Source organism: Schistocerca americana, chromosome X (assembly GCF_021461395.2).
Source record: "Schistocerca americana isolate TAMUIC-IGC-003095 chromosome X, iqSchAmer2.1, whole genome shotgun sequence".
NCBI lineage: Eukaryota > Metazoa > Arthropoda > Insecta > Orthoptera > Acrididae > Schistocerca > Schistocerca americana.
In genome coordinates, this window is record NC_060130.1 from 898,322,516 (window position 1) to 898,343,423 (window position 20,908).

General features: G+C 42.7%; 1 protein-coding gene and 1 pseudogene across 2 annotated transcripts in view; one reads left to right on the forward strand and one right to left on the reverse strand.

Annotated features, from left to right (window-relative positions):
* Positions 1 to 20,908, forward strand: part of LOC124555132 (MAM and LDL-receptor class A domain-containing protein 1-like) — a 1,074,113-nt gene that overhangs the window by 655,219 nt on the left and 397,986 nt on the right. For both annotated transcript variants that reach the window (XM_047128944.1, XM_047128945.1), the window contains exon 3: positions 17,367 to 17,543. In XM_047128944.1, the coding sequence (XP_046984900.1) occupies positions 17,367 to 17,543 (177 nt within the window). The remainder of the gene's footprint in view (positions 1 to 17,366; positions 17,544 to 20,908) is intronic.
* Positions 11,534 to 11,650, reverse strand: LOC124557384 (annotated as a pseudogene).

Genomic DNA, 20,908 nt, shown 5'->3' on the forward strand with positions numbered 1-20,908 from the left:
ATAGAGATTGGAGTAACTATTCCCCTGGTTACTTCCTTTCCTCACCCGCGGTGGAATTTCCAGAAGGCAACTGGGAATTTTTTTTCTAACAACCTGCATGTGCGCCTGGGATAGATACCTCCTAAAGAACTACAAGTGAATTATTGGAGCGGTTATAAGCTCCGCAAAAAAAGGCAATACCAAGAGGATAACGTAAACAATACATCCCAGGATGGAACAATTAATGTGAAAATCAATACCAGTCATTCCTCAAGAGCAACGACCAGGAAATGGCTGACGACCTACTACACAATCTTGATGCGGCTCAACGAGAACGATGGATGGAAACCGGTCAAGAACTAGACTTCAAAACGTTTAGTAGAAAGCCATGGTCCCTTTTAAGAAAACTAAATGATGGCAATAAGACCGTCCACAAAGAAACACCGATACATTTAAACAAGATTGCCTCCCATATAATATCAACCTCTAAAACTCCGCGAGACAGAGCTCACACATCTCAGATTAAGTGTGAGCTCACAACATTAAAATCTCTCTGCGATGACCAAACGGAATTTTCCCGTCCATTCTCGGCAGAAGACATAACGAGCGCACTGAAAGACGTAAAACTGGGAAAAGCACCTGGATTTGATTGAGTCCATCCGGAGTTTCTTCTGAGCTGCGGGAAATATGCGAAAAGATGCTTAACAGAATTCTTTACAGATATTTTAACACATGGCATATTCCCTCATTAAGTGAAACGATCAAAAATCGTTGCTCTCCTAAAGTCAGGGAAGCCGAGTACCGAACCAAGGAGCTACCGCCCAGTCGCATTATTGAGCTCTGTCTATAAATTACTGGAAAGACTTGTCTATAACAGCAGTGACACCAAAATTCTGGATTAAGTTCCCTTGGAGCAAGCCGGGTTCCGCCCCGCACGCAGCTGTACAGACCAGGTCATGTCACTAACTACGTACATAGAGGCTGGGTACCGAAGAAAATTAAAAACATCAGCTGTTTTCATAGATCTGTCTGCTGCCTACGACACTGTCTGGAGACGTGTACAATTTCATGCAAACAATCCCTTGCCTGATAACTACCAGACTGAAACTTCCTGGCAGATTAAAACTGTGTGCCCGACCGAGACTCGAACTCGGGACCTTTGCCTTTCGCGGGCAAGTGCTCTACCAACTGAGCTACCGAAGCACGACTCACGCCCGGTACTCACAGCTTTACTTCTGCCAGTACCTCGTCTCCTACCTTCCAAACTTTACAGAAGCAGGAGAGCTTCTGTAAAGTTTGAAAGGTAGGAGACGAGGTACTGGCAGAAGTAAAGCTGTGAGTACCGGGCGTGAGTCGTGCTTCGGTAGCTCAGTTAGTAGAGCACTTGTCCGCGAAAGGCAAAGGTCCCGAGTTCGAGTCTCGGTCGGGCACACAGTTTTAATCTGCCAGGAAGTTTCATATCAGCGCACACTCCGCTGCAGAGTGAAAATCTCATTCTGGGAACTACCAGACTTATAGGTGACATGCTTGCTGCCAGAACATTCCAAGTAGTAACAGGAGGACAGATAAGCGTACAAAGAACCCTGAACAACGGCCTACCACAGGGTTCCGTGTTGGCTCCACTACGGTTCAGCTTGATTGCCGATATGCCATCCACATCTTCCAGGAAGTTTGGGTATGCAGACGATTGGGTTTTGGCAACACAACACAAGAACTATGAGGTCATGGAAACAACCTTAAGTACATACTTACGTAAATCGAGATTACAGCCAAATCCTACAAAAACCGAAACTACATGTTTCCATCTCAGTAATAAATTAGCAAGCAAACAACTTGATGGTCGTCTCGAGGGAAATCGGCTCCGATCTAATGAGCATCCAAAGTACCTTGGAGTCACTTTGGACAGAGCGTTCATGTACAAACGACATGTGGAAAATACTACAGCCAAACTAAATACGAGGAATAATATTCTCCAGAGGCTGTGCGGCTCAACTTGGGACTCCTCGGCTGACACGCTACACACTTCGGCACTCGCACTGGACTACTCGGTCGCGGAGTACTGCGCTCCGGTCAGGAGGAACAGTGTTATAAAAAATAAAATAAAAAATCGACTTGCAGCGGAATAGCACGACGCGAATTGACAGCGGAACCATGAGATCAAAAATAAATAAATAAATAAATAAATAAAGTGCGTTAAATCTTATGGGACTTAACTGCTAAGGTCATCAGTCCCTAAGCTTACACGCTACTTAACCTAAATTATCCTAAGGAGAAACACATACACCCACGCCCGAGGGATGACTCGAACCTCCACCGGGATCAGCCGCACAGTCCATGACTGGAGCGCCCTAGACCGCTCGGCTAATCCCGCGTGGCCATGAGATCAACCCCAGCACATTGGCTGCCAATTCTGAGCGACATACCACCTGCGGACCTACGTCTGAAGAACGCTCTTCACCGGGAATATAGGAAGATAATGAACAATGCCCAGCTCCCTATACACTGCGATATGCCTGACCTGGAAAGAAACAGACTTCGGTCTAGACATCCAACAATGATTACAGCCAAGGAATTGCAAAGTGTAAACGTTAATGCAATAAAGACCTGGAGGGAACAATGGCAATAGGTGTACCCTGAACATTTTCAAGACCTCCCCTGCATCACTGAGAGACCGCCTGGATATGAATTAACACGTAAAATATGGACATCCCTTGACAGAATACGCACAAATCACAGAAGATGTGCAAATACTCTTTACAAATGGGGAAAAAGACCAACTCTCAAGCGTGACTGCGGAGCCAACAGACAGACCATCCGCCGCATCGTCCAAGAGTGCGACAGAAGAGCATACAGTGGCAAGTTCAGTGATTTTCTGATGGCAACAAACGCCACAAAAGACTTTATACATAATTTAGATGTTTGTATTTAACTGTATTGACCATATATAATCTTTGTTTGTATTTAATTGTATTGCCCTCTATCTGTATGTTTTATACTTCTTATATAGCATATTTATTGTATTTTTTATGTGTATCTTTGTAAGAAGTATAAAATTATGTGCATTGCCATACACTAAATAAATAAATAAATAATTCAGTGAGGCACTCGGATTCTCAGTTACACACGATGGCTTTTCTGTACTCTATGTTGTGGTTGGCAGGAGAGCCAACACCGGGTTACTAGAGGAGGCCGAAAGGCACGCGTTTTAGCTCACGCAGGCTGGCGTGAGGTCTGGAACAGGACAAGGAAATTAGAATTTAGAAAAACGGACGTAGTTGGTGGAATACTTAACTTTAATCCATTAAGGGGCTCCGGAACGCCCTATACTTGCAATGTTAAAATAACGCTTATAAATTACATCTTTCCTCACAAAGTATTTGAGGTAGGAAGTTGAACTTTTTACAGATTATTTATTGGAATATGGGCTACAACTTAACACGGGGATTTTACAAAAAATTTTAGTTCAGTTATTAAAGATGATTTTTTTTCAATTGTAATGAAAATTCACAACATTTTTTTGCAATTTTTTATTTATATATTCAAAAATATACAGTTTTTTGGAAAAAGGCTGTGTTAAATTATGCAGAAGGTACTGTGTAACATTTACTGAAAGTTTGAAACAAATATGTTTGGAAGATCCTTAGAAAACATGTAATTAGTATGAGAAAATAAAAGTTTTGGGAATCGAGCGACAAAGATTGGATTAACTTTTTAGTGCATTCCAGGTCCATAGGATGGATTATCTTCATCCTCTGCAAACTCCTCCTCCAGCTTCCTCTTGTTCCTCCTCCTGTTTACTCTTGCTTGTATTTCTAGACTCTTTACAGCCCTGTCTGCAGCCCGAAGGCGTTCCTTGTCTAAAGCAAGCATCGCTCGTTGTTGTGTTCGTAGATTTTGCTACCATTTTCTTCAGTTGCAGTTACTGCAACACTGTTCCAAAAGGTGGTCATGTATGAACACTTATCACATTTCAGTTGTATTTCACTAGCAAGTCCTACGTGCTTTATTATGGAGAGTTCCAGACCAACTTCACTACAATGAATACATCTTACACAGTTTGAAAAAATTCCTTTGAGAACCGACATATCAAATATTTCATTCACATCCGATTCGCCCATAAAACATTCATAGTTTTCACTCATTGAACCAAGCTTCTTCTGTGAAGTATTTTCTTTCCCACTTTGACTGCTATGGGCAGGTGTACTTGAGATGTTAGGTTCACTCACTTGGTTATCGTCTTTATTGTTTACAGTAATAACACATACCTTTGGCTTTCCAACATTTCTCCTTTTCTTAAAAGCCTTCAGAGGATTTCTAATAACTTTACTTTTACTCATTATTATACTTCAACAAAACAGAGACTCAAGAAACAGAATTAATTACGAATATTTTCGAGATAACGACAGAGTAAATAAACATGAAACAATCGACAATCACACCAGCGATATATATTGAACCATCACAGGTTAACCACAACACATTCTTTATCTCACATCACTAAAATGTACCTGATGAACACGGACGTTAATAATAACACCATTTGACAGCAGTTTAACAGCGCCACAGTGGGTCACGCCCATGTAGAACACATTTCAAAAAAAATTTAAAAATAGTTGTAGTCCTCGGAATTGAATAAATTATATATCTATTAAAAGGTAATAGTCTGCAGATTCAGAAAACGCAAAAAAGTAAAAATTGAACTTTTCATGATTTTGAGCCTTTCCGGAGCCCCTTAATGGTGAACGTCGCTCTTGACGGTACATCATTCACAGTATCAATAGTAACTGGTAATGGCGCCTTGCTAGGTCGTAGCAAATGACGTAGCTGAAGGCTATGCTAACTATCTTCTCGGCAAATGAGAGCGTATTTTGTCAGTGAACCATCGCTAGCAAAGTCGGTTGTACAACTGGGGCGAGTGCTGGGAAGTCTCTCTAGACCTGCCGTGTGGCGGCGCTCGGTCTGCAATCACTGATAGTGGCGACACGCGGGTCCGACGTATACTAACGGACCCCGGCCGATTTAAAGGCTACCACCTAGCAAGTGTGGTGTCTGGCGGTGACACCGCACGCCATATTCAAGTGTTGCGTCGATTAACCTTACCACTTAGTGATAAAGTTGCTTCATCACTAAAACTGAGACGTGCAGCAAATGTTTCTTTCTCCATGGCTTCACCACTGCTATAGCGTAATTCGTACAATTGTGATAGTATTCCTGTTTCAGATGCAGTAACGTTTGAATTATCTAATGTTTCATATTCTGTTTCATGTCAAAAACCCGCCAAATCGTTGTCTGTGGTATTTGTTGCTCCCTAGTGGCTTCTTACGTCGATTTCGATTGACTATGTTCACATGAAAGGCAGATTACTCCAACGTTTGTTGCTGACACAAGTTTCTTGAAACTGCCTATGTCATCTGCGAATGCTTACAAAATGTGAAGGTGCTTGATTTTATCTCTGACGGAATATTTTCTGCACTGTGATCTCTATAAGTCTTTTTTTTCTGTATCAAACAAATGGTTCAAATGGCTCTGAGCACTATGCGACTTAACTTCTGAGGTCATCAGTCGCCTAGAACTTAGAACTAATTAAACCTAACTAACCTAAGGACATCACACACATCCATGCCCGAGACAGGATTGGAACCTGCGACAGTAGCGGTCGCTCGGCTCCAGACTGTAGCGCCCAGAACCGCACGGCCACTCCGGCCGGCCATTTCTGTATCGCTATTCATTAAATAGCTACAGCCGTTTTGAAACTCCTGTGTTCATTTTGAGTTGCCCAGTATACCCTCGAAAAAAATATGAATTCTACCGCTAGCATGTGTATCTATTCGGATTTTAACAGAGTAAAGTGAATAACATGCTCGTCTTTTATACCAGTGTACTCATCTGGGAGCCGAAGGGATATTTTCGGCTGCGCTGCGAGCTCCTTTACTGAATCTGTCTCTCATCCAAATTACAGTGAAAGAATAACACTGTTGCGTTGCTCCTTCAGTCTGCACGTTTGTCTTTTCATGAACTTTACGTAACGCTGTCCTTCGTAGAAGCTCTTTTCTCTTGATATTTCTTCTCTTCTAGGAAATAAAAAGCTCTGTTTTTCTGCTATACTGTTGCCCATGCAGCTGGTCTGATCAACTGACTGTAAGCCGCCGGTGCTGATTGTGGGGCAGGTTCTTGGTGTTTGCGTTACTGAAGCTCGCTGATTGCAATGCTGCCAAATTTACAGGGATTAGCGGAGAGGAGACTTCGCCCATCGGAAGTCACTTGTGGCTGTCCGTACCAGTGCGACAGGTGACGAGTGAGCCCCTCTTCACTAACATTATCTCCGGATGTCAGTGTCACTGTATGGTGGATGTCCAAATCTCTCCATTCCTACGCAGCCGCTTGGCGGAGATATAAAAAAAGAAATACGAATCCGCACAGTGAATATCACACAGGACTCGCATTCGGGAGAACGGTAGTTCAAACCTGCGTCCGGCCAGTCAGATTTAGGTTTTCCGTGATTTCCCTAAATCGCTCCAGGCAGTTCCCAGGATGGTTCCTCTAAAAGGAGATGGCTGATTTGCTTCTCCATCCTTGGCACGATCCCAATCTTCCTTCCTTCCTTCCATCCTTCCTTCCTTTCTTCCTTCTACGAGTCCGGAAACCGGCTTAAAGGGTAGCTAATAATGTTGAGACGTTTCTTCATTATTTACTAGGTTGTCCGCACCATTTTAGCAGTGGCTCCCCATCACCTTGTTAATTAAGCGCTCCGTGTCGATTCTCTGTCCTGTGTAATTATGGAGCTCCAACTTCGTCAAAAAAAAGTTACGTAAAGGTGTGGAACTGTTATTTCCGTGGGAAAAGAGGTAAGCTCTCATGATGCATTTTGCTCATGGAAGTGTCTCGGATTATCAGATTAATGCCTGAAAAAGGAGGGTACTGATTTCGATGTTTTACGAGCCAAGGCCAGGAAACGTAATATCGTTGGTGTTCCTGTATGCAGTGACCTCGATGTCGAGGATAAAGGTTGAGTGCCTGAAGGAGAAAGAAGGAAGCTTGAAATTTAATGTCCGATCGACACCGAGGGAAAGGGGAAGGAAGTCGGCGGTGGCCTTTCTGAAGGAACTTTTACCTTAAGTGCTTTAAGGTTTTACAGTTTCTTTAGCTCTAGATTGCCAGAGAGCAATTTACGTGGTATTTAAGATAAAAAGGACCAAGCAGTTACATTGAAGAGAACTGATAATTCGGTCACTCAATCTCCTTTCAAGCCACCAGTGCAGTTATAGGACACATTAACTTGTCGGAAAATGGCCTTGTTAATCATGGAACTATTATTCCATAGTTATCTCTCCAGCAAGAGAAGTCACCATTGTGAATTACACTCTGACTAGAGGGTCACTACAGCATTTACAAAGAATTTGTTTTCAAATTGATATTAGAGTGGCTTAAGCATGGTAAAAATTTTAAAACTATGTGATATGTCATAACGTCTTGCACAAACACTTATCTGAAACATCTTGTATGTAAATTTACGTAGCAGAAGACGCTGTTACTATGATGTGGTTCTCAGCTTTTACATGGTGTGTACGTTATGCATCATTATACGTGCAAAATTAAATTAATGATGGAATATGCGTCAGCACTAGACAGTATAGTCCCAAATAAAATGTTATGGTCAAAAATTGCGGTACATTACGTTAAAACAGCTGATAGCCGTTGTCAGCATACCGAACTACGGACATAAATAAAACAAGTTACTGCGTTAGTCACTTATTTATCTGGAGAAATACATAAGTAACTAAGTCAGTAGACTGTTTTAGTTACATTTATTAGCACTCACAGCACACATGATGTCATCCTTTTTCACGCGAGACACAGAGACATTAATACTTCGTAATGGCGTAAGAAGTCTGAAAGAGCGAGTTAAACCGTATGAGGTATACTGAGGGAAAATACGTCGCAAAATTGTGTAAAATTACATATAAAAATTGTGTCCTTGATGTTTTCCAAACATAGTGAATATTCCATGAGATTTAGGGACTGCAGCCGGATGGCATCGACATCTTGCCATGGTATGTCGGCTAACTACGAGAAATACGTGACTCTCACACTGAAGATTGCTGATACACGCTGCTAAATTTATACCAGAAATTGTCGGGGTGGCGCATGATCATAAATCATGACTGCACGAACTATCTTTGTCGAGTTTAGCGCCCTCCGTCAAATCCTGCTCCTTCTAAAGCACGCAGGTACATACATATTCGTGATACTGCTCGCTGTCTGCCGAATTGCTGGTCAACGGAATTAAAATTCACAATTGAAATCAATTAAATTAACTTTTCTTTTTTTGAGAAAATTAAGGAAACACCAGGATCTTTGTTTACCCAAGTTGAAAGCTACCATCACGATTAAGAAGATCTTCCGCAAATGTATTTCCAAGTATCCGTTAATAACTGAATCCCAGAAAGATCTTTTCGTACCCGAGATCTTCGTGGGAGAATAATCCATGGAACGTCCCATGGAAACACAACGTTCAGTTGGATTCACTTATTGGGATCGCACACTTTTCACTTTAATTGTAAAATGTTTTTAGATGCGGTGCGTTTAAGGTCAGGACATTTGCGTATTGATTCTTCAGTCATTATTTCCTGGTTCATGCAGTAGGTATGCTACATGCATGAGTATGTACAAAGAGAAAAGCTATATTTACGGGGTGGACAAAAGAAGTGGGCAAGAAAATAAACTGCGCAACAGAATTGAAGTATCACTTTTTCGAAACCACATAATTGTCTCACATTGCGATGCATAAGTTTAAAATATGACTCACAGGTGGCTACATCCTTCCTCTGTAATGCTGCATAAGCGAGGCAGCCTGCGACATCGCCCTCGGACTACCTCTGTCGCTTCAAACATCAAGGTTTCGACACATGCGGAAAAAAGGCAAGAGTTGAGAAATTCATGTGACGTGTACAGTGGATTAAAGACATCACATCGGAACCAAATTTCACCACAATTCTGCACAACACCGTTGTGGATATATCACACGATGGGAAGGTCGTCACAGCCCCTCTTACTCACACTGCAACTCTTCTTTTGATGCCTCTACAATGGAGGTCAGAACCACGACGCTCAGCGTTGATATCACACGGTTTTCGTAGTATTGGTCGAGGAAAACATTTCAGACGCACCAACGGCACCAAAAGGCCTCAGGGGGTGTCATAAAGAGCGCCAATGAACTCAACCCTTTACTTGGGACGGTGATTCCCACATATTTCGCGGTCGAAAACGACAGTTCGCAGTGCGATGAGCAACAGGAAGTGTTCTTGACAATATTTGACACTGCTGACAACTCTTGGGCAAATTTACCCTTCTTGATGGACATCACAGGGCTATAACCACACTGAACGAGATCTAGGCCCTTTCTAGTGCAGTGCTATCGCTGTTTTTGCACTTCTCTACAGAGTGAAAACAGTAGGGACCGTTCAAACTCATTCAACAAAATCTGAACGTGAGCCGAAGCAGCAAAGGTGCTTAGGCTTTTTCAGTGCTCCCATTTCATGCGCTGTGACGTGATCACAGATGGCTGTGACATTGACCTATGTGTGGACCAAACTGCAAACGGACACTCTAAGGCCCCCCAGCTCGGCAATACCCTCGGTGCTGTCTGCCCACATTTATTGATAATTTTGGAAATGTTATTTTAAAAAGAAAACCTGCGAAGTAGTATTAGGCACCTGCAGGGAGACAATTGGCATCGGAGGTGAGTCGCGGTTGTCTACGTGTGTGGAAATCAACGTCCCAAGAAAAAGGGTGGTTTCATGGACGCTTTATATGTCATCCACTGAGGTATTTGCGTGTCAGGTCTTAGGGGTGGTGTGTCTGAAATGTTTGGCTCGACAACTCATATGAAAACCACGAGACGTCGCGATTCTGATCTCAATCACTGAGCCGTTTTTAAGAAGTGGTGAAATGTTGCCGCGCAGGATTAGCCGAGCGGTCTAAGGCGCTGCAGTCATGGACTGTGCGGCTGGTGCCGGCGGAGGTTCGAGTCCTCCCTCGGGCATGGGTGTGTGTGTTTGTCCTTAGGATAATTTAGGTTAAGTAGTGTGTAAAAGTCGCATAAGATTTCACACACATTTGAACATTTGGTGAAACATTGGTTAGAGAGGCTGTAACGACCTTTACTTCCTCTGGCACGTCCACGGTGGGGTTGGACAGAATTTTGGTGAAATTCGGTGCCATTGTGATATCATTAACCCACTTTACACGCCACGTGTACTTCAGAGCTCTGTCCTCTCTCTCGCAGATGTCGACATCTTGATGTCAGAAGCGTCGTCGAGCCCGATGGCGACGTCGCAGGCTGCCTGGCTTTGGCAGCACTACAGAGCAGCGTTGTAGACACAAAACAGCCAAATTTCAAACGTATGCGTCGCAATGGGAGAAAATTAAGGGGTTTCGAAGAAGTGATCCTTAAATTCTGTTGTGGAGTGTATTTCATGCGCCTTAAGATAGGCAGCCCAACTTGGATCATCTGCACGCAGATGATGAAAGTTGAGTTGCCTGTCTTATGGTGCATGCCGATTTTCCGGTACAGTTTCGTTTTGCCCACCCCATATTCAGAATATTTCACAATTCCAGTTACAGATTTCTAGTGGCTATAGAGGGGGATTAGTAGATAAAGTTTCGATAAGGAAGGAATGTCCACAAATGTACTGTATGGACGAAGTTTGAAGACTGGGTCACTGTCAAATCAGTCACTTCACAATCTGCAAATAGTAGAGTCAATGAGCTCTGACCGGTGTGCTCTACAGGAACTGGTCCACTTGGCGTCCCAGCTGTTCGTGGCTCAAGGTGTATTTGCGATGCATGTTTTTGTACACAATGTCGACATATCCTGGTGCCCGTCTACGGAGCACCGCAGTCAATCCACCTGGCTGAAAACGTACCAGTTTTTCGCAGCCATTGTCGTACTCGGACGAAAATGGTATGCGATCGACTGAGGCGGTCGACAAAATGTTCTCGATACATGCGTTGTGCAGCTCTGCCATTATGTATCGTGATATTTATAAGTAATCCGATCTTGAAACTTATTTTATATCCAAATTCAAGATGGTACATCTCTGTCCATGATTTCTTACCAAAGTTTTATCTCTTAAGTTCTTTCTTCAATCCCTAGGAGCCTGTAACAGGAATTTTGAAATATCCTGCAATTACCAGCGACCCGCCGAGCTGCACATGGTTAGTAGTAGCTATCTGTGGCCAGAGGGCTTGTTTGTGATATACACAAACCTTCTTTGTGAATCACTCATCTACAAGTGAAATTGAATCAAAAACCCCTAGTAGTTCCTGAGACTGGCCAGCGTTAGCAAAAAAGCACTCCGTCATCAGGCCACAAGTGGCCCATCGGGACCATCTGACCGCCATGTCACCCTTAGTTGAGGAAGCGGATAGGAGGGGCGTGTGGTCAGCACACCGCTCTCCCGGTCGTTTAGATGGTTTTCTTTGACCGGAGCCGCTACCAATCGGTCGAGTAGCTCCTCAATTGGCATCACGAGGCTGAGTGCACCCCGAAAAATGGCAACAGCACATGGTGGCTGGATGGTCACCCATCCAAGTGCCGGCCACGCCCGACAGCGCTTAACTTCGGTGATCTCACGGGAACCGGTGTACCCACTGCGGCAAGGCCGTTGCCCAGCGTTAACAAGCAAATAGAAAAATACGGCGATGCACTTAAGTTTATAATATGTATATAGAGTGTCCCAGGAGAAATGATTAATATTCAGGGATATGACAGGTGCGACCATTGGAAGCAAACATGTCAAATAAACATGGGCTCTAAAATGCATAGCTTAAGAGCTGTGGGCACTTGTTCAGCAGAGGAAACGTGTTTCACAGTAGCGAAGCTCAAGAAGTCTTTAAAAGTCTTAATTTATGCATTTAAAATCATATGTTTACCAGACTTTTTTGGTTCAAATGTCGTATCCCTCAAGTTGACCATTCCTCCTCAAACACGCCTGTATAATGATCGCAGTTTGTTTGTGTGTGTGTGTGTGTGTGTGTGTGTGTGTGTGTGTGTGTGTGTGTGTGTGTGTGTGTGTGTGTGTGTGTTACCGTGCTTGAGTGGAAGTTCTGAAGTGAGTTTTGTGGTAATCGGTTTGTTTTATATCTTGAAGTATGCTGATCGTACATCTTCAATGAATGCCCTGACGCAAAGAAACAGAGTTGTGAAAGATATTTTATTTACTTATTTGCTTATAGGCTTATTTAGTCTAAACATATTATGAGCTTAAGGCCCTTTCTTAAATCTAACCAGGACCAACACACACCAACTATATTATAAAACATTTATAATAATAATAATAATAATAATAATAATAATTTTTTTATTTATGAATTTGGCCAGCTATGGACCGCATACAGTTTAAGACTTATGGTGTTTCTTTTTCTTCCGTTCTTCCCTCTTCATTTTCTCGCCAACTGCTCGTCTCTGCTCGACTGTCCACACTCTCTTGGGTCGGGGTTTTGGCTCATCTCCTTCATAGCTTGCGTTTTCTATCAGTAGCCTGAAGTGATTCCTGTTATGTATTATTTCTTCTGTAACACCTATTTTGTTGGCGTCGTTGTTTACTGCTCTATGCATCCTACAGTTTTTTTTTCAGCTTCCTAACGTAATGAAAAATTTTCTTTGTAATCCGTGATTCTTCCATTCTTTTTAATGTCCATAAAATTTTAGGCGTCTCTTCCTCATTGTATCTGTGATATTTTCTGTATTTTTGTATAAGTCTTCATTTCTTCTTTTAATCCACCTATTTTTTTTCTCAGAACCTAGAATTTTTCTTAGTATTTTGGCTTTCTTTTTTCTAGTTCTCTTAATTCGCCTTTTTTATTCAATGTTAGGTACTCTGATCCATACGTTGCTTTTGTCCTAATAGAAAAGTTTATGAAAACAAAGTATGGAAAAATTAAGAGTTGATAGATTCAAATACCTGGGGGAGTGGATCCAAGCCAATGGACTGGATAACAAAACAAATAAAGAAAGAATAAAAAGGTTAGAATTTGGATATAAATTAACACAAACTACTACAATAAGAAATCAATAATAATAATAATAATAATAATAACAAAGGGCATTAAGGAAGGTATAGATTAGTTTAGCACATTTGGAGCCATGTTTAGTGTTGTCGTAAGCGAAGAGGAGAAGATTGAAATGACAGTGACAATGACTGCTGCTAGCCGGCCGAAGTGGCCGTGCGGTTAAAGGCGCTGCAGTCTGGAACCGCAAGACCGCTACGGTCGCAGGTTCGAATCCTGCCTCGGGCATGGATGTTTGTGATGTCCGTAGGTTAGTTAGGTTTAACTAGTTCTAAGTTCTAGGGGACTAATGACCTCAGCAGTTGAGTCCCATAGTGCTCAGAGCCATTTGAACCATTTTGAATGACTGCTAGCATGTTAGGAAAGAACAGAATCTAAACAAAGAACTCTGTAGCCAATGGAAAGGGAAAAGTTGTAAGAGAAGATAGGGAGGGGGGGGGGGGGGGGGGGGGGGCGTACGTTGACCAGCGTGATCTGCAGAAAAGTATAAGGAAGAGAGAGCTTTTGTGATAGAAGGTGGACTATTAGCTGTCTTTTCAATTATGAAGGGAATTTAATTTCTCTCATATTTTGCGGAAGATTATTCCAGAGTCAGGATTCTGGTACAGAAAATAATTTAGAGAACGTGTCAGTATTACGTAATGGTACGGAGAGCGTTTTACTTTGTTGAGAACTAATACCAGAATCCCTGGAGGGATGACGGTGCTCTATTAGCGAGTAATTGTTGATGGAATTCGGAGAACTGGCATTAAAGGCCGACTGTAGATCGATCCTGCTGCCGCCAACGTACATTTCACGTAAGTACCACAAAGATAAGATGAGGGAAATAAGGGCTCGTACAGAGGCTTATAGACAGCCGCTTTTCCATCGCTCTGTTAGCGAGTGGAACAGGTAAGGAAATGACCCCTCCATTAAATTATGTGGGTGAATTTAGATTATTAAATAGAGTTATATTTTGGTCTTCTTTTAGATTTTGGGCTCTAATTTTTTATCCTTTTTAGAGCTGTTTATACCTACTGTCCGCCATGGATCGTACGGTGTCTAGATGTAGATATAGTGTACGTGTCAAACGTATCGGCAATTCTAGCAAGTGCGAGCTCCCATACGAAAGTCCTTGAAAAATACGATCACTATGAAGAGTATTAGTAACTCTACAAGTTTTCTTTTCATCTCGAAATGGAATACTTTGTATACTAAAATGTAGGCTTTCACGGCCGGAAATGCAATGTCCATTATAATTATCCGGGCTGTTATGCCGTGGTCGGTTGATGAATTCTCTGTCAATTCCCAACGTTTCGTCCCCGTCTGCGGAGGATATCTTCAAGGGGGTCTGTAGCTCGATGGAGTGTTGTGGGTTGGCAGGAGAGCCAACACCTTAATAATAGAGGAAGCCGAAAGGCACGCGTTTTAGCTCACGCAGGCTGGCGTGAGGTCTGGAACAGGACAAGGAAATTAGAATTTAGAAAAACGGACGTAGCTGCTGGAATACTTAACTTTAATCCATTAATGGTGAACGTCGGTCTGACGGTACATGCATCACAAGATCAATAGTAACTGATAATGGCGCCTTGCCAGGTCGTAGCAAATTACGTAGCTGAAGGCTATGCTAACTATCGTCTCGGCAAATGAGAGCGTATTTTGTCAGTGAACCATCGCTAGCAACGTCGGTTGTACAACTGGGACGAGTGCTAGGAAGTCTCTCTAGACCTGCCGTGTGGCGGCGCTCGGTCTGCAATCACTGATAGTGGCGACACGCGGGTCCGACGTATACTAACGGACCGCGGCCGATTTAAAGGCTACCACCTAGCAAGTGTGGTGTCTGGCGGTGACACCACAGAATGTCCAACACACACACTGACTCGCTACTGACTTCCGCTAAATTCCGTGTCCACGCGCTCCCGCGCCGAGGCGTGACGTCACGTGTTTTGAAAACGTCAGTGCAATTGGCCGCTGTCCGTTGCCGTCGATCGCCGTTGCCATCACCCAGTAGTTGACGGGTGGTACACATCTTCTTCAACACCGGCATCCATATAACATTTAATTTCACGCCCTCCTCCTTTCGACTGAAATTATTTGGGTGTTTGGCGATTTCGATTGCCTACCTGTAGAGCCTTTCGTAATACCCGCTTGTGGCCGCTAGTACTTGCGTCTCCTCGAAACGAATATGGTGGTTACCTGGCTGGAAAGCATGCTCCGCAACAGCTGATCGTTCCGTTTCTCCTCTTCTACAATTGCCCTTGTGCTCTTCCAAACGTTTTGAAACAGTTCTTTTAGTAGTACCCAAATAAACATCTCCACAGCTGCATGGGATCCTATACACTCCAGCTTTTTCCAATGGTTTGCGAGCGTCCTTGGAAGGCTTAAGGTATTCCTGTATCTTCCTGGTGGGCTTGTAAATTACTGCAATATTCCGCTTCGTCAAGATCCTCCCTATTCTTTCCGTTACATTTTTAACAAACGGCAGGAAAACCTTAGACTTTGCAGTAGCCTGTACGTTACTATGATTTCTGCGTGGCTGTCTCAACGCACGTTTTATTTCGGCGGACGAATATCCGTTCTTCATTAGTGCATTGTGGAGATGTTCCATCTCAGCGTCGAGCAACTCAGGTTCACAAATATTTCTAGCTCTGTCCGCTAACGTCTTGATAACACCCCGCTTCTGTTATGGGTGGTGGTTCGAATCCCGGTGCAAATAACGGTCCGTGTGCGTGGGTTTGCGGTATACTGAGTGGCCCAAACTACCATTTTCGTTTCTAAAAACAAGCATATCGAGGAAATGTAATTTGCCGTCTACCTCCACCATTGTATTCTGAATTCTCGAGTTCATACTATTCAGATGTTCGTAGAACCGGCTTAGTTCCTCCCTGCCATGTCTCCACAGCACAAACGTGTCATCCACGTATCGGAACCACACATTTCGTTTTTGCTGGCAGTACCTAAGGCCTGTTCTTCGAATTTCTCCATAAAGAAGTTTGCAGGTTGTAATGGTACTTGAATTACGTAACCATTACGGCTGCTCACCTGAACCTCTCGATACCAGAAATATTCTACTGTGTTTCTGTAAAGTAGTTAACGTATTTATGAGACAATATTCAGATTTGATTTCATTTTCGATACATCGATATGTTTATATTGCAATGATATTATTCTTATGTGTATTCTTTCTTTTGTCACTATGATCTTTCACGTACTTGTAACTCTGATTTTCGGGCGTATAAGCGATAGTTAGTTAGTTGTTAACTTGTTAGAGAGTCGGACCTTGAAAAGGTCAAGTCTTGGATGTCATGTTGGAAAGACGCGTATTGTAGTCAGCTTATAAAATGTGAACTTTAACAGTGGCTTTGAGAAAGATGTTTTCAAGTATGTTTTGTATTGTGAAGTGATGTTTTGTGTTTAAGTGATATTGCAATTAAAAGGAAGTGTAACTTAAATTCGGAGTGCTGATTGCTTTTTTTACATCACCATTGTCCTGCAAAAGTGTAATCTTCACGAATGGTTTGTGAAGCGCATCTACAAAACTTTTGAATATAGCAAGATAAATCTAGGCCTCTTTGCATCCGAGCTTGGAATCGTAACCACCTAGATTTTCAACGATTGAGCCACGATTTTACGACGAGACCAGCGTGGGAAACACAAAAAGATGAGTGCCTAGTTTTTTTCATTGTTGCATGAAATGACTATTACCTGTGCTCTAATGACACCTGCCACATAATATGACTGTTGTTGCCCGAAAATGCAGTATTTAGCAGCGTGAGCAACACCACAATCGTTATTAAAGTTTGACCTTTGTTGTGGTAGGGTTGTTAGAAGTTACAGAACTTGATTATGGGACTTGATTATAGGAATTGACACAGAACTCATCAACCGACCACGGCATAACAGCCCGGATAATTATAATGGACATACGTTTTTATAGTTCTGTAGCGAATGAAGTGACGCTGTCACCTTCTCACAGACTTCAGTTGTTTCTTTAGTATAGTGTAATGATGGTCCAGAATTAGCCCCAAGTTCTTTGCAGAAGAAAAGTGCCCTGAACTGAGGGACAGTAATAAGTCTTTTGTGAGAGGCTACATTAATTGCGCTGTAGTTGGATCAGGTGAACAGTTGAGCATACAAACATGGATGTGTGCATGCACATGCCACGACGACCTCTAATCGACAACAGAACGTACCTCTCCTTGACGTGCAATGTGGCTTCTGTCCCGAGTGCTCCTAAAACGCTCACCTCTTTCAACCAGTGAATGATTTCAGGCTCTGTCCAGCGCCGCTTGCATGAGCTACTCTGAATTTTGATGGGATGTGTATTGCTGTTACAGGGAGAGGTTGCGACGTAGTACCAGACCCGACGAGTGGATCGTGGCAGCTGAGTATGGGTGGTGCAGTGGCGACGCTGGTGTGTGACCCTGGCTACACGCTCAGCTCCAGCGCCTCGTCTCAGATCTACTGCAATGGGCGCGTCTGGAGACCCCGCAATCTAAGTCCCGCATGCAGAGGTTCTTCTACTAACTTACCTCGTTATGCTAATCCTTTCATATTTATTTTGTCTTCCAACAGCCTGCTATCGACGTTACACAGTGATTGGCGTGTCATTGTCCTGTTACATAACTAACAGTGGAATCTGCATTAGTCAGAGTTGAAGGTTTCAAATTATTTTTCGTTTACAGAGTTTTCTCACATATTTAGCTAAGGAAGTGGTTTTCCTAACTTTCAGAGGTTTTCCTCAATCCAGGCTAAGCAACTACACTACTGGCCATTAAAATTACACCAAGAAGAAATGCAGATGATGATCGGATGTTCATTGGACAAATATATTACACTAGAACTGACATTACATTTTCACGCAGTTTGGGTGCATAGATCCTGAGAAATAAGTACCCAGAGCAACCACCTCTGGCCGTAATAACGGCCTTGATACGCCTGGGCATTGAGTCAAACAGAGCTTGGATGGGGTGTACAGGTACGGCTGCCCATGCAGCTTCAACACGATACCACAGTTCATCAAGAGTAGTGACTGGCGTATTGTGACGAGCCAGTTGCTCGGCCACCATTTACCAGACGTTGTCATTTGGTGAGAGATCTGGAGAATGTGCTGGCCAGGGCAGCAGTCGAACATTTTCTGTATCCAGAAAGGCCCGTACAAGACCTGCAACGTGAGGTCGTGCATTATCCTGCTGAAATGTAGGGTTTCGCAGGGATCGAATGAAGGGTAGAGCCACGAGTCGTAACACATCTGAAATGTAACGTCCACTGTTCAAAGTGCCGTCAGTGCGAACAAGAGGTGACCGAGACGTGTAACCAATGGCACCCCATACCATCACGCCGGCTGATACGCCAGTATGGCGATGACGAATACACGCTTCCAATGTGCGTTCACCGCGATGTCGCCAAACACGGATGGGACCATCATGATGCTGTAAACAGAACCTGGATTCATCCGAAAAAATGACGTTTTGCCATTCGTGTACCCAGGTTCGTCGTTGCTACACCATCACAAGCGCTCCTGTCTGTAATGTAGCGTCAAGGGTAACCCGCAGCCACGGTTTCCAAGCTGATAGTCCATGCTGCTGCAAACGTCGTCGAACTGTTCGTGCAGATGGTTGTTGTCTTGCAAACGTCCCCATCTGTTGACTCAGGGATCGAGACGTGGCTGCACGATCCGTTACAGCCATGCGGATAAGATGCTTGTCATCTCGACTGCTAGTGATACGAAGCCGTTGGGATCCAGCACGGCGTTCCGTATTACCCTGCTGAACCCACCGATTCCATACTCTGCTAACATTCATTGGATCTCGACCAACGCGAGCAGCAATGTCGCGATACGATAAACCGCAATCTCGATTGGCTACAATCCGACCTTTATCAAAGTCGGAAACGTGATGGTACTCATTTCTCCTCCTTACACGAGGTATCACAACAACGTTTCAACGGGCAACGCCGGTCAACTGCTGTTTGTGTATGGGAAATCGGTTGTAAACTTTCCTCATGTCAGCACGTTGTAGGTGTTGCCACCGGCGCCAATCTGGTGTGAATGCTTTGAAAAGCTAATCATTTGCATATCACAGCATCTTCTTCCTGTCGGTTAAATTTAGCGTCTGTACCACGTTATCTTCGTGGTGTGGCAATTTTAATGGCCAGTAGTGTACATTTTTCACTTTGAAAGGTTCAAGAAAAGTGGGAATCCCGGAAAGCAATGCTTATGGAATCAAGAAATACTGCTACAACTTGTAACCTATTTATGTATTGGTAGAGTAAGCTCCCGGTTATCCGGATGCGAATCATAAAGCTTGTGGATTATCCATGCACAGTTTAATAACCTTCGAAAAAAAACCAACTAAAAACGAGCTGGAAGTATTATGTTATAATTAGAATGAATACTGTTATTTATAGTGAAGATTTCCTTTTGTGAAGACGTAGATGGTGAAAATATCCACAAGTAGTTAAATGACGATACCTGTGTACTGGTGTTTGAGCAGCTAAGTGAGGTGGATATAGTGAACAAAATGAGCGGTAGAAGAACTGGTTATTGCGCACGTCGGAGCACTGACATTTGTTGATTTGTTGTCAGAAAATGCAGAACGAAGTCGTTTGACAAATACGATGTTCTAACTCACCGGTAAATGGTGACTATAATCAGGAAAAAAGTGAATGAGGAACAAAAACAGACAAAATTGGACGATTATTTCACGATGGTGAACTGAAAACTGCTGATACGAACTATAGTATGTTTTAAGTGCCATTTTGTAAACAAGTTCTCAGTTTTCGATGAGTAACGTCGAAGTAACGCAGAGGGTTTATTAAATACATGAAATAGCACTTTACCTTGAACACATGTGTATTTTGAATTATCTCTGTTTTTCCCTTTTTTGCGCAGTCTTGGGTCGACATTAACTAGGACAATCGGCAGCTTGCTGCATTTCGAACACGTTATTGAAACTTCCATATCTTATCGGAAATTGACTGGTTGGTATCCGTTCAAAATTCAAAAGAATTGAGGACTCTGCAAACAATCGATTATTTGCTATATACGAACTAGGAAGTTTGTAACAAAAGACACGTATCTGTGATGCGTGTGAAATTTGCTTATATAACTGGAAGTCAAGTAGTCTCATTTATCGAGGTCAGGACCTCAGAATCGTCAAAATCGTATCACTTATATAGATTTTTGGGTGAAAAATGACAGGATATGAGGATTAGGCTCATTTATAGAGTTTTCTCACTCATCCACGTTCGACTGTATACCCTGCACTATTGACATTCCACTCTCTAGAAAGCTCATAAACAGCCAGCTGTGGGGTTTCGATTTTTATGCCGAATCGTCTACTTTCGTTCGTGTAATTTATATTTGTGTGTCCGATTCATAAATTAAGTTGAGAAATTCCAGATATTAGCTCACGATTGTTCATATTTATCGAGAAAAAGTTACTGTTTGTATTAACAGATGACTTTTTTCTCGGGAATCTGCCTAGCAAATTATATTGTGTTTAAATTTGTTACAGTGGTGCTAATAATCTGTTCACAAGGAAGTTTCATAGCTTTCTCCGCAATTCGACCAGTTAGAAATAATGATGAAATCTTTTTAAAAGTTGTCTTGAACTTTTGTTACTGAATGTCAGGAGCTACCAAATGATATATTTAAAGCCTTAGTATCATGTAGGAAGTGTTTACTGAAAGTAAAACACAAGCCGAATTGGTAAAAGACCTTTTCCCCACAGCCAATTGGTTATGACATTTGGACTTTTTCATTGAAATTAGAGATAATAACGTAACAAGTACTTATTACTAATATAAGTAATATCTGTATCAGTACGTTGACGCCTGAGAATAGATTGGACGTATGAGAACCATTTTAGTTACAATT